The 12,572-nt window shown below is 45.5% G+C and overlaps 1 protein-coding gene across 1 annotated transcript in view; it reads right to left on the minus strand.

Moving 5' to 3' along the window:
• Window positions 1-1,631: 1,631 nt before the first annotated feature.
• Window positions 1,632-12,572, minus strand: part of ARSB (arylsulfatase B) — a 146,622-nt gene continuing 135,681 nt past the window's right edge. The window contains exons 8-9 of the mRNA XM_036279204.1: window positions 5,153-5,275; window positions 1,632-4,152 (exon numbers count right to left, since the gene is read on the minus strand). Coding sequence (XP_036135097.1) covers window positions 3,887-4,152; window positions 5,153-5,275 — 389 coding nt within the window. The 3' untranslated portion in view covers window positions 1,632-3,886. The remainder of the gene's footprint in view (window positions 4,153-5,152; window positions 5,276-12,572) is intronic.

Genomic DNA, 12,572 nt, shown 5'->3' on the forward strand with positions numbered 1-12,572 from the left:
GAAAAATATCCTCGGGTGAGGATTGAAAAAACAAAACAAAAAAAAACAGACCCAGAGACGGGAAAGTAGGAAACAGACTGACAACCTCAGAGGGATGGGTGGTAGTGAGGTGGGAAGAGATAAAACAAAGAACTTCTATGCATATATGCACAACCAATAGACATGGACATTAGTTTGGGGAAAGCAGAAGATGGGTGGGAGCAGGAAGGAGAGGGTCAATGGGGGGGAAAATGGAGGACATCTGTAACACTTTCAACAAGAAAGAAATAGTTTATACAGAAAGAATGCACTAGTCTCATGGGTGTAAAAATAAAAAGCAAAAATCAGGGTAAATAAATTCCTTTGCAGATCTTCAGGCTGCATTTCCTCTGACTTGGGAGCCCCTTCCACATCCCCTCTGCCCTGTCCTAGGCCTCCTGCCTGCTGAACCCCTGGCAGGTGCTGAACCCCTGGTAGGTGCACCTCAGCGGAGCGGGGTCTGACCCTCTGCACCCTCCTCCCCTGGCTGCCATGGCGGTCCCGTCCTTGCCTCCAGTGCAGTGTGAACTTGAATGATCCTGGCAGCAGGATGATGGCAGAGAGGGCAAATCCCAGCTTTGGTTTATTTAACGTAAATTAAGGCACAGTAAATCCTGCTTACCTGAGGCAGGGAGGCAGGGAGAGAGGAAGGCAGGGAGAGAGGGAGCGAGGAAGAGAGAGGAGGAGAGAGAGAAAAGGAGTGTGTGTGTGTGTGTGTGTGTGTGTGAGTGTATGTGAACTCACGAACCCTTGGGGTGAAAATCCTGGGCACATCAATATTTCATTAATGAGATTAAAAGGAAGATTTCCAGGAGAGGACATCCTCTTCATCTACCATCTTAAGCCTCCAGTGAGGACTCAGCTGGGATTAGAAAACCAGTTCGGGAAGTGGGAGGCCTCACTGTTCCTTTCAAGGGACATAAAAGGTTTATAGCTATCTCTGGGTGGGTGGCTTATGAAGGGTTTAATTTTCTTTTACAATTTTCTGTATTTTTAAAAACTGTTACAGAGATATTATCCCTATTGTTAGAAGAATGACAAAGATTAGTACATGAAATACCTAAGCTCGATGACTGGGTGAATTAGTTTGAGAGCAAAATCACCTCTCCTGACAATCAAACAGCTCAGATGGGGCCCAGGGCAGCCAAGTCACCAGCCTCCTCCTGTGCCACCTGGGGGTGGCTCCTATGGCAACGGAGCCGAGGTGAAGGGGATGTGGCAGTACCCCAACACGGACTGAACACCTGCTCCCAGCCGCCGGTAAGGGTGGTCGCCAGGCGAGCAGGCCGGCCTTTCAACAGCCTGGAAATGGACCAGTCTACACAGGCGATGGCTATTCTCTTGGAAAAGCTAGGTTTTAAAGTTTAAGAGGTAATTGGGAAAGAAAAAAATGGGACAACACATTTTAAAAATTGTGACAAAAACTACATAACTTAAAATTAATCTGAACCATTTTAAAGTGTACAATTCAGGGGCACTAAGTACATTCATGATGTTGTTCCAGGAATTTTTCATCATACACATGGAAACCCCCCACACACAGCTGACACATTCTAAAAGATAATTTTAATTGTTTCTGTTCCCCCAAAGGCGGAATAATCATGAAGCAACAAAGAAAAACAATAAAAGAAACAAAACCCTGCTTTAACAATAAACAAATTCAGAAAGAAAAAAACATTAATACTTTTAATGACCACATATGAATCTGCTCAGTCTAGTACAGAAGAAAAAAATTAAATGAGACGCATTCTATTGTGAATAAAATTAAATCCCAGCAGAAGTTTTACAGAAAATCAATCTTTAAAATGCTTTTTAAATCCTGAATGCCGAACGTGGACACTGTACACAGCAGGAGCTGGAGTGGGGACCGCAGGGAGGACAGAGGTGTCACCTAGTGCTGCCTCCAATCTCACAGTATTAGTGGCAACCTACAGCCCTGGGATTAGGAGGAGCATCTGGACTCAGTTCATAAATCTGCCACAGGCTTGGAAGTGAGAGAGAGGTGACAGCATTCTGACCGGCTGTCTGCCAAGCCGGGAGTGGGGTATCGGCTGGTAATAGGTGTCATTAGTTCTAGCACCATTTCCTTCCAGTCATCCTATTTTAATACAATCCAAGTTAGTAGCGACCAGAAAATACAGTTACTGAATTGGAAGACGGCTATACTGAGACCTATGTCATATTATTTGGTAGTTTCTCTTTATAGTGTCCTAAGAAGAATAGATAGACTGGGGAATACTGGCGAAAGATGAGTACCTTTGGTGGGCATATTCCACCCCAGCCAGAGGACACGACAACCTCACTACGGCGTGTCCTGCGACTGCCCAGACGTGCGGACTGTGCTCCGACCCTAGCGGGTGGCTTGAGAACAGAGAAGCAGTGGTTGGGAGACAGTGATGTTAACCCTGTTTTCTGCTCACTGGACACCACCTTTCTCGGTGTGAGACTTTCTCATGTGCTCCTTGGCCCATTCACTCGTTCATTTTTAAAAGTGTGCCGAGTGCCTCCGGTGCAGCGGGCACTGAAGCAGGCCCTGGGGACAGGCGGTGAATGAAAAGTGCAGCGAATGCGAAAAAGAGTCCCGTTTTGCACCACGTCTCCAGTCTGATACTCTTTGCAGCTAAACTGGACCCATCCGCATCAGTAGGACATTGGCGGGCCTGAGGAAGGGCTGGCAGGTCACACTGTGCATACCCCCCACCCCCGAACCTCAATAAAAGCAGTAAAACTGGGAGAATAAGAGAAGCATGGATGTGCTCGCCTGGCTTCACCAAGGCCCAGAATCTTAGACGCTGGCCATTCCCATCATCTCAGAACAACAGTACCCTTCCTGGGGATTTTCCTCACTGCGGGCAATAGCAGTCAGTGCGACTCTCGCTATGTTATGAGACAAAGTCACAATCATGATGATCAACTCCATGTTACTAGAAAACTCCTCACCAGACAGATGACACGAACCCAAGGCTCACCTGCCCAGGCCTCTTCACGTCCACCACGAGCACACTCAGGGCCAGGCCGGCCACCATCTGGGCAGGGCTCTCACTTGGGAGCTGGGGTCGAAAGGAAGGCAGAGGTCCGAGTGCCCAAACCAGCGGCGCTCAGAGCGGAGAGCAGAGCAGGCTTCGCAGGCACAGGAGGCCCGAGTCGAAAGGAAGGGGAGGAAGAAAACCACAGGGGAGCTGGGGTGGCAGGAAGTCTACAGAAAATGAGCAACGACTGGGGTAAAACTTGGGAATAAAGACACAGTTCTTTGTTGTAAAGACCAGAACCAAGCGGCGGGCCTACTGCCATGCTGGCCTCGGCAGTGGAATGGGCCTTGCCCTCCAGGACGGGGCGAGTGATGAGGTGAGTGGGCGCGGGGTGACCACGGAGGGTGACGCACACGGAAGGCCTGCACATGATCTCTCACAGACAGGGAGCCCCCCTGGCCAGCAGAGCCATTAACAATGGTCTGATCCCTTCACTTGTTACAAGAAATGTGAGTCACTCCGATCAAAGCTGGTCATTGGCAGAGGGACATGTAACATGTGACGGGAGGCGACAGGAGCCAGCTGCTCCAGGACTCAGCTTCCTCCTCAGATCCAGTTCCCAGCTGCCCCCCACTCCTGGAAGGGGCATGCCCCATGAACTCAGTCACCCTCTCCTCTGGACACCCCCTGCCAACAGCAGGAGTGTTTTAGATTTTGTCAACTTCTTAAATGCATGAGGGGTTGAAATGCGACTCGTCAATTCGGTTTCGGAGCAAGAGAAGGGCCAGGTGAAGCCAGGTTGGGAGAACAAATGGGATGAGAATCACACGAGTGAAGGTCCGAAGTCCAACTTGCAACAGAAAGGTCTTCCAGCCTCCCACCCAAGGCAGCCCCAAGTCCTACATCCAAGGGCCCCAAACCCCAGTGCCCTTGGGGTCACAGCGGGGGTCCTGATCCGGGAAGTACACGGGCACGGAGTGTTTGTGGTAGAACTGTAGACGGGAAAGGAGCTGCTTGACCACGTGGGGATACTCTCTGGACAGGTCATGTCTTTCTTCTGGGTCCTGCTCAATGTCAAAGAGCCAGAGGGTCTTGGTTGGTGGGTCCAACGAGGGTATCTCAGAAACACTGTGTTGAGATGGTGGAGGGAACCAGTGACCACAGCCTGGCAAAGAAATACAACAGTTTATTGAAGAGGAACATGGTAGGCGAGTTCTAATTCTGAGAAGGGAGCCTGAGGGACAAAGCTGAGCTGGGCATGGACACATGAAAAGGATGGGCCCTTGATTCTATGTCTAGATCTAACACTCAGATTTCTGGTGTTTTAAAAAAAATCCTCAACTGAGGACATTTTCCCATTAATTTTCAGAGAGAGTGGGAGGGAGACAGAGAAAAATCAATGTGAGAGAGACACATCGATTGGTTGCCTCCCACAGGACCCCAAGCAAAGCTGGGGATCAAACTGCCACCCAGGTATGTGCCCTTGATCAGAACTGAACCTGCGACTCCTTGGTCCATGGGCCGACACTCTAACGGCTGAGCCAAACTGGCCAGGGCTGACTTCTGGTGCTTTAATGAGACATGTCTCCTGCTTCACAACCAGGGGCATCCAGGAATGTGAGTGCCTGTATGTGAGTATGTGTGTGTGGGGGGGGGCAGTATCCATTATATGACTTGGGGGCTGCTACTGGCATTTGGATGCCATGGGCCAGGGTTGCTAAAATGTCTTGCGACACATGGCACAGTCGCAAATAGTGAAGAATTGTCTTGCCACAATCTCCAAGAATGTCCTCATTATAAACACTGCTTGACAGCATCCCAACCTTAACCATCATGCCACATATTTTTAAAGTATTTTAACAGATGTCACTTTCAGAGAATGCGCTCAGGGGGAAGCAGCCTCTTCCCCGAGCTGGCTGAGGATGTAGCTCTCAGAGATTCTCTTTGCTGTGCTTGAGAACCACACATATCTGAAAAACTTATTTCCATGCAGCATTTCTTCCTTTTACTGTTCCTACAGTTAATTCTTAATTTTTTTTTCCGGGGTGGGGGAAGGGTCAGGATCAGTAGGTCACACTACTCCCCCCTCCTCCTCATTCAGCAGCCCCTGAGTTAGGTTTGGCAAAAGGCAGTTGTTACATTTTGGGAAGTGCTGAGCATTCTACCTGGGTAGCCCGTGAGGAGTTTCCAGTTTCTGTATCTGATTGCAGCATGGACAGAGGTGTTGAAGGCTGAATATTCTGGGAGAGAAAAGTCATCTTTTGCTGGAGCAGAGCCGTTCCCAGCACCTGGGAAGAAGCAGGGTGGGAGAATTAGGTCACTGCTATCGGAACGTGTCGGTATAAAGCAACGTTTCATTTCCTTCTTGCAGAACAGTAGCTTTTATTCAACACTGGAGTATAAATGCCACAGAAATGAATCTTCTATTAAGTATAAACAGAGCCAAAGTTACATTAAACGTCAGTCATAAACCACCACGAATATAAAGGAAATCCCAAAGAGATTAGAATACTAATTCACCCTTAAAATCACTGTGTTCTGCCAATGTACAGCTGGCCATGTGCAGAACAGTGTTCTGTTACAGCGTGGTGGGTTGTTTGTGTGTCTTTTGCGTTTGCTGTTAAATGACTGAATTAAATAAGTACATTTTCTGTGTAAACGTATACCTAGGGAGATAATGCACTATAAAATGTATATTTTAATGGAGTCTATCTCAAGCTGTAAGAGGTCAAGCATGCCGTGATAAGTAGTGCATATATTCATTTTTTAACCACAGGCATGAAATCTAAAAGTAAATGAGTTAACCATTCAGATGGGATAATTATGGGCGTAGGAATAATTTGCTATACAAATTATTGTGTTGTATCATGGATTCATTTATCATCTTGAGGTCTTCTATTAATTGATCAATCCGGTTTTCGAGGGAAGCAATTAATACCTGCCCCTCTTCCCTTTTTGAGTTTGGAATCAATTGAGAGGTAGAGGCCAGATATGTGCAGCTAAAAATATTGCTTTTGTTTCTAATAACCTTGACTGGAGAGAACACAGATTCAGCTCTGTGACAGAGAGGCCTTGCTAATAACCGACCCCCGACTTGGAAAGACCAAGCCACCCTCCCTGAGCACCCGGACACCCGGACACCCGCAGGCTCCCTGGAATGCAGCTCGGAGCAGACCAGAGTGCTGCAGCTGCCCCGGGCACCTGGCTCCCCAGTTCCACAGACACAAGGGTCTGAGCTGAGCACGCTCACTTCCTCCTTTTGGATCACCCCCTATTCCCCTATCTGCCTATGGGGAGGAGGAGGAAGGTCCACAGAGACCTGAGTTCTACTCTCCTCAGAGGTCCCCCACCTCACTCCTACCGGTCTGTGTTTAAAAGCCTCAACTTAGGACCTAACTGTATAATATTTAGTCTGTTTTAAGTCCGCATTTATCTGTTAACTTTTCAAATGTGGTCAGAGCAATCCCCTTGGGTGCATTCCAAAGGCAGCCTGACTACCTGCCCAGTGACTAACAGCCCTGGTCTGTGACACGCCTGTGAAAGCAACGACTTCACCCCTTGCTGGGCCCATCTGTCCACCTCCGGGTACACGGGCTGGGAGAGCACCCCCTCCCCCGCCGAAGCGGGACTTCTGTGCTGCCCAGGGTTTCACGCAGGAAGCCTGTCAGTGGTGGGACGGGCAGGGTCTCATACTTCGGTCAGTCTTGTGGAAATGACCCTGAAAACATCCTGGAGACTGTCCAATTAACATTAGTGGTTTTAGACCTTCAGTCTTAACAATCACATACCAACAAGTCATTAGCACCAAAGAGGAAATCTATTTGACTTCTTGTTTCCCTGTTAGCTTGTGCTATTTTGGCTCCAGGAGCCCGAGGAGGTTGATCACAGGAAGTGCGTTCTTCATACAAAGACTGTGAGCCCTCTTGATTTACTCTGCACAACTTTGTATGAAGGCCACATTTTGATACCAAAGAATGTTAAATAAAACAAGTCTGCTTAGTGAGCATAAACATTAAACAAAAGGAAATTCAGCTCTCAGCTATGTTTATATTTATATACATTTTTTTTCTTAAACAGGAACATAAAATACCCAAACAATACATAAGATGAAATGATGAAAGATGCTGTTATCTCAATGATATTTTTCATTTTCAGAAATTAAACAAAGGGAAAATTACAAGAAATAATATCGCTAACGCCCTGTGAGCCGTCGCCCAGAATGAACAGATATTAACATTTTGTCATATTTGCATTTTTTTAAAGAAACAGGACAATTGAAGATGAAGTGACAGCATCCTTTGTGCCCAAGCTCAATCCCAGTCCCTTCATCCACTCTGGAGGCTACTGCTTCATGAAGAGTGTTTCCTTCAGCCGTTCAAAAATAATGAACACATACATGTGTCAAGGAATAAATACATAGTACAGTTTTATACTTTAAAGAGGCATGTGTGTTATGCTATACATATTCTGCATTTGTTTTTCATTCATGATAGTATTTTTAGAGCCCTGTGGTTATAAATGTATATATTTTTAACTGTTTAATATTTCACTATATAAAAAACACATTTTATCGATCCTGTTGATGGGCTGTTGATTTGATTTTACTTTTTCCTATTATAAGCTACCCTGCAAGGAACATGTTGCCCACAGCTCCTTGTTCACATGGGCAGAAGTTCCCCTGGGGGTGTGTCTGCAGCAGGGCTGTCCAGTCGCAAGGTGCACCCATTTCCAGCTTTGCAGCACGTACTGCTTGGCACCCCCACCAGTAATGCCCCTATTTCTCCACATCCTCTCTCTGGTACTTTCAGAATTAAAATTTTCTGCCTACCTAAAAATTTCAGAGAGAATCTGTAGCTTTTTAGAAATATCATTTGATCAGCAGTAATATCTTTCCTTTTTGGTGTCAATCCAAAGGCTGCTTTAAAAACATTTTAAAATAACACTCATAGAGAAACCTGCCCAAATCACACTTGATGAAGAGTGTGATTCTCCCTTGGAAACACCAGCCCACTCGAGAGAGAGAACATGGCTAGGACTTCAGACACCCTCCTCTCCCCAAGGTAAACTGTCTCCTAACTTCAATTGACGTTTTCATTTTTATTTATTTATTTTTTGTGGTACGTGCCCCTAGTGGGAACCGAACCCAGGACTCTCTGGTCCGCAGGCCAATGCTCAACCACTGAGCCAAACTGGCCAGGGTGACGTTTTCATTTTTAAATCACAGTGTATGAGACAGACCATCAAGATGAGAGACAGGAGGCAGAGATTTGTTAGAATGTGAACAAACTTTTAGAATTTCTCTGACTAGATCCAGATTTAAGAAATATTTACTGATTAACAACTGTGTAGTGAGAAAGCTTCGTGTTCTGAAATTCTATGACATGAAGTCATTGGCAAAGAGACATCTAAGAGAAGTTTTGAACATAAAATCTAAGATATTTAAGGACTAAAAGTTATAAATAATACAGTTCCAAGGTTTCAAGTTTGGTGACTGGGAGAATAGGGTTGCTGATGGCACAAGAGATAAGTTGGGGCTGGAAACAGTGGTGATAATATGATACTGGACGTATTAGACAAACTGACTTTAAAGAATTATTATGAGCTCAAGGTAGAAATGTCACTACATGTTGAGTGAAACACTGAATCTATATGAGACTGAAGCTCACTCTGCATTGAGCACCATCTACAATGCAGTGATCATTGAACCCTGGACATGGATTAGTTGTCTGGAGAGTAAAAGAAGAAGAAATAAGTTGCCCAGAGACAGAGCACTAAATGCAAAAAAAGGAGAAAAATCTGTTAGCAAATGAGGCCGAGAAGAAGACGATAATATAAGGAAGAAAAGAAGTTGAACAGGACATCACAAAAGTCAAGAGAGCAGAGAGTTTCAGACCATAAATCACAAGTACCAAATATTCCATCCATGAACCTGGTGAATGAAAAAAGTGGAACTGAATTTGTTATCCTTTGGGAAGAAAGTACAGAGTTTAGAGAAAAGCAGAAACAAATAAATCTTTCTCTTCTTTCTGAGCTGAAAGCCACCTCTGAGGTGATAAGGCCTTCTGGCCAGACACAACACGCGGTTAAAAGATGGATGTGTACTGGTCTGGATGTGGAAAAGGAGATCAGCAGAAAACTTCAGGGCAAGTGACGGACATCAGCATCTTCCCTAACATTTAATAAACGTCACCGAGCTCCTTATCTGAACAACCTCTAGAAAGGAGTGCAAGGTCCAGAGTGAGGTGGAACAAGTTTCACGGAGAACTGTGCTCTCCAGAGCCAGAGGGGTTCCAGACGCACCTGGGAGTGTTCTCCAGATGGGATGGTGAGTTATCGGGTGAGGGTCAAGGTTCCCCGTCTCCACTCAATCAGCACGGCTTAACCCTCAGGAGAAATCGGTAGTATTTGTTGTGGCACCAGAGAACCGAGAGACCACCAGAGCCAAATTAAAGCCAAATAGAGAGCAAAGCCAGCCGGCGACTGATCCCAGTTCTCGGAGACCAGCCCCGGGGCCTCCAAATGTGGCGCGACAGAGTCAAAGAAAGACCACTAGAGAATTGACGTCCAAATAGGGGCCATTTATTAGCCGGCTGGCGTCTGATTCCGAACACCCCTGTGACAGTTTTCGAAATCAGCCCTGATGTGCTGTATTACATGCCTTTTAAACCTTACAGAAAATAGGATCTTGATATAACGCCCAGGGCTACAGCAATGCTGTATAGGATTAGTTTGCCTTATGGACAACAGGAACACCCAGGCACACCCAGGCACGCCCAGGCACACCCAGGTACGCCCAGGCATGCCCAGGAACACCCAGGCACACCCGGGTACACCAGGTATTTCAGGTATTTCAAGGTACATTGAGTCACACTTAGCCCCAGCTGCACGAACACAGTGCAAGCCTGATTCCTTGAGATTGTGGGGGAGGTTGAGTCTCTGACTTAAGACCTCCAGGCTCTGTAGCCGGCTCCCAACAATTTCTTGGTTCAGGGAGTATTCCAATTTACTGAGGTTATTTTGACTAAACAAGTTCAGCTGGAGGGCACACAGTGACTTTCCCAATCATCAATTATGGAGCAGCACAATAATTTACCAATCATCAATTATGGGGTTATAAACATGGCAGCACATATTTGCTAGATATTTTGCACTTCTCTACGTTTTTGTTTGAAGAAAGGGTCTGTGGCTAAAATATAATTTGAAAGACACTAGTTAGTGAGCGGTGACGGATTTGCCGAGGACAAATCCGGGTGTTCGGTGTGCTCTCGCCTGTACAGTGCGTCCTCCGGACTCTTTGGAAACTAGTCTAATACAGTCTGTGATTGGGTTTTATAAAATACATTAATTTTTCTGACTATGTACTTTATATGTTTATTGTAGATATGTTGGGGGGGGGCGTATGAACAAGAAAATTAAAATTACCTGTAAGTTGATGAGTTGCTGTTTACATTTTGGTGTACAGTTTTTGAGACTTTTAACTACACAAAGCTTAAATACAATAAACATGATAGCTGCCTTGCAAATAAGAAGAGGTAACTTCATAGAAAACAAACTTTTCAAGCCTAGAGAAAATTGGGCAGGGGTGAACAGAGGGTCTGGGTCTCTCCTCTCCGGAATGTCGTTGAAATTGTTCAAGTAGAACGAGCTGGGCATGGCTGGCGAACGGGGCTCAGAAAGAGTTAAGCTGTGACTGAAGGAAGGCGCTGCAGGGGTGGGCACGAGGATGAGGATGTGGGGCTGAGGCCCCGCCCTCTCCCCGGAGGCCAGCGTGCACAGCAGTACAGAGCACACACTTTGGAGTCGGAATGCCTGCGTTCGAATCTCAGCTCTCACTCACTGGTGGTGTGACCATAGGTGTTAGCTGACCTTCCTAGGTTTGTCTTTCCTCACTTGTAAAATGAGGATAATATAATTTCACAGGATTGTTGTGTGGCCTAAATGTGATGATACAATGAAAATGCCTTAGCATTATGCCCAGCATACAGTAAGTGTGCAATAAATGTTATTATTACCAGTGTGCAATCTTGGGCAACTTTCTTTTTTTTATCCTCACCCGAGGATATTTTTTCCATTTTTTGTTCAGATACAGCAGAAGGGAGAGAGAAACATAGATGTGAAAGGGACACATCGAGTGGCTGCCACCCACACAACCAACCAGGGCCGGGGACAAACTGCAACTGAGGTATGTGCCCTTAGCGGGAACCGAACCCGGGTCTCTCTGGACTGCAGGCTGATGCTCTAACCACTGAGCAAAACCGGCCAGGGCTTGGGCAGCTTTCTTAACTTCCCATGCCTCAGTTTACTATCTACAAAATTAGTGTAACAATAGCAGGTGAGATAAGGCACATTCAGTACTTTGCATAGTATTTGGTATACTGTAAGACTACTGTCAACATTAAAGATAACAGCTAATACTTACAAGCACTTACTATCTGCTTACAAACATAAAACTGTGTTAAGTGTTCTAAGTGTGTTAACTCATTTAGTCCTTGCAGGAGTTCTAGGTGGTAGGTAATAACGTCTGCCAATAACTGTCGTTACATGCTAGCTACCATCAAGTATGAAATAGGTTGTTTCTTTTACACTCTTACTCAAGACCTTAAAAAAGGGAGAAAGTAGGCAGAAACAATTATATCAGAAGAACAACAACAAAGCAACACGGATCACTTCCTGGGTCTGGGTTTGGAGAGGACCGGTATTTGCTCCCCCATTCATGTTTCAGCGTTTGAACAGGGTTAGGGGGAAAGCACCGGTGGTGGAAGTTTTAATTTGCATTTTTAGGGTTTAGTCCTGTGTCTGCCCTGTTGAGTGGCCTGCCATTTATTTCCTCTGAGCTCTCTTTGTTTTTGATCCCTTTTGTAATTTCCAAAGATCAGTTTACAATTTGATTCTACCTCTGACAACCCATTTTATTCCTAATGCTAGTGCGGTGCTATCTTCACACTTGGACGGTACCTGCCTATTTACTTACAGCAAAACTTATTTTTCTAGAACTTTGGTTGTCAAGGTATTTCCTAATATGGAATCCTGTCACGCATGTTTTTTAAAGTTTTTCTTTTATAATTGATTTTTGAGAGAGAGAGAGAGAGAGAAACATTGACGTGAGAGAGAAATGTTGACTGGCTGCCTCCCACACTTGCCCTAACTGACCAGGAGCCAAACCCGCCACCTTTTGGTGCACTGGATGATGCTCCAACCAACTGTGCCATACCAGCCAGGGTTCACATATATTTATTTTTTATTTTATTTTTATTTTCTTTATTGATTTTAGAGAGAGGAAGGGAGAGGGAGAGAGAGATAGAAACATCGATGAGAGAGAACATAGACTGGCCGCCTCCTGCATGCCCTCCACTGAGATCAGGCCTACAACCTGGGCATGTGCCCTGACTGGGAATCGAACCGGTGACCTCTTGGTGCATGGGTTGACACTCAACCACTGAGCCACATTGGCTAGGCTCATGGATGTTTTTAAATTAGTATAACTACCTTCAATTAAGTTATTTAATCACACTGTGCTTAAAAGTTCTTGAAAGTAGATTGTTTGTTAGCTTATTATGTGAATCAGTATGCCTCAAAGTTTATTTA

The sequence above is a fragment of the Molossus molossus genome, unplaced genomic scaffold, assembly GCF_014108415.1.
Source record: "Molossus molossus isolate mMolMol1 unplaced genomic scaffold, mMolMol1.p scaffold_m16_p_3, whole genome shotgun sequence".
Lineage (NCBI taxonomy): Eukaryota > Metazoa > Chordata > Mammalia > Chiroptera > Molossidae > Molossus > Molossus molossus.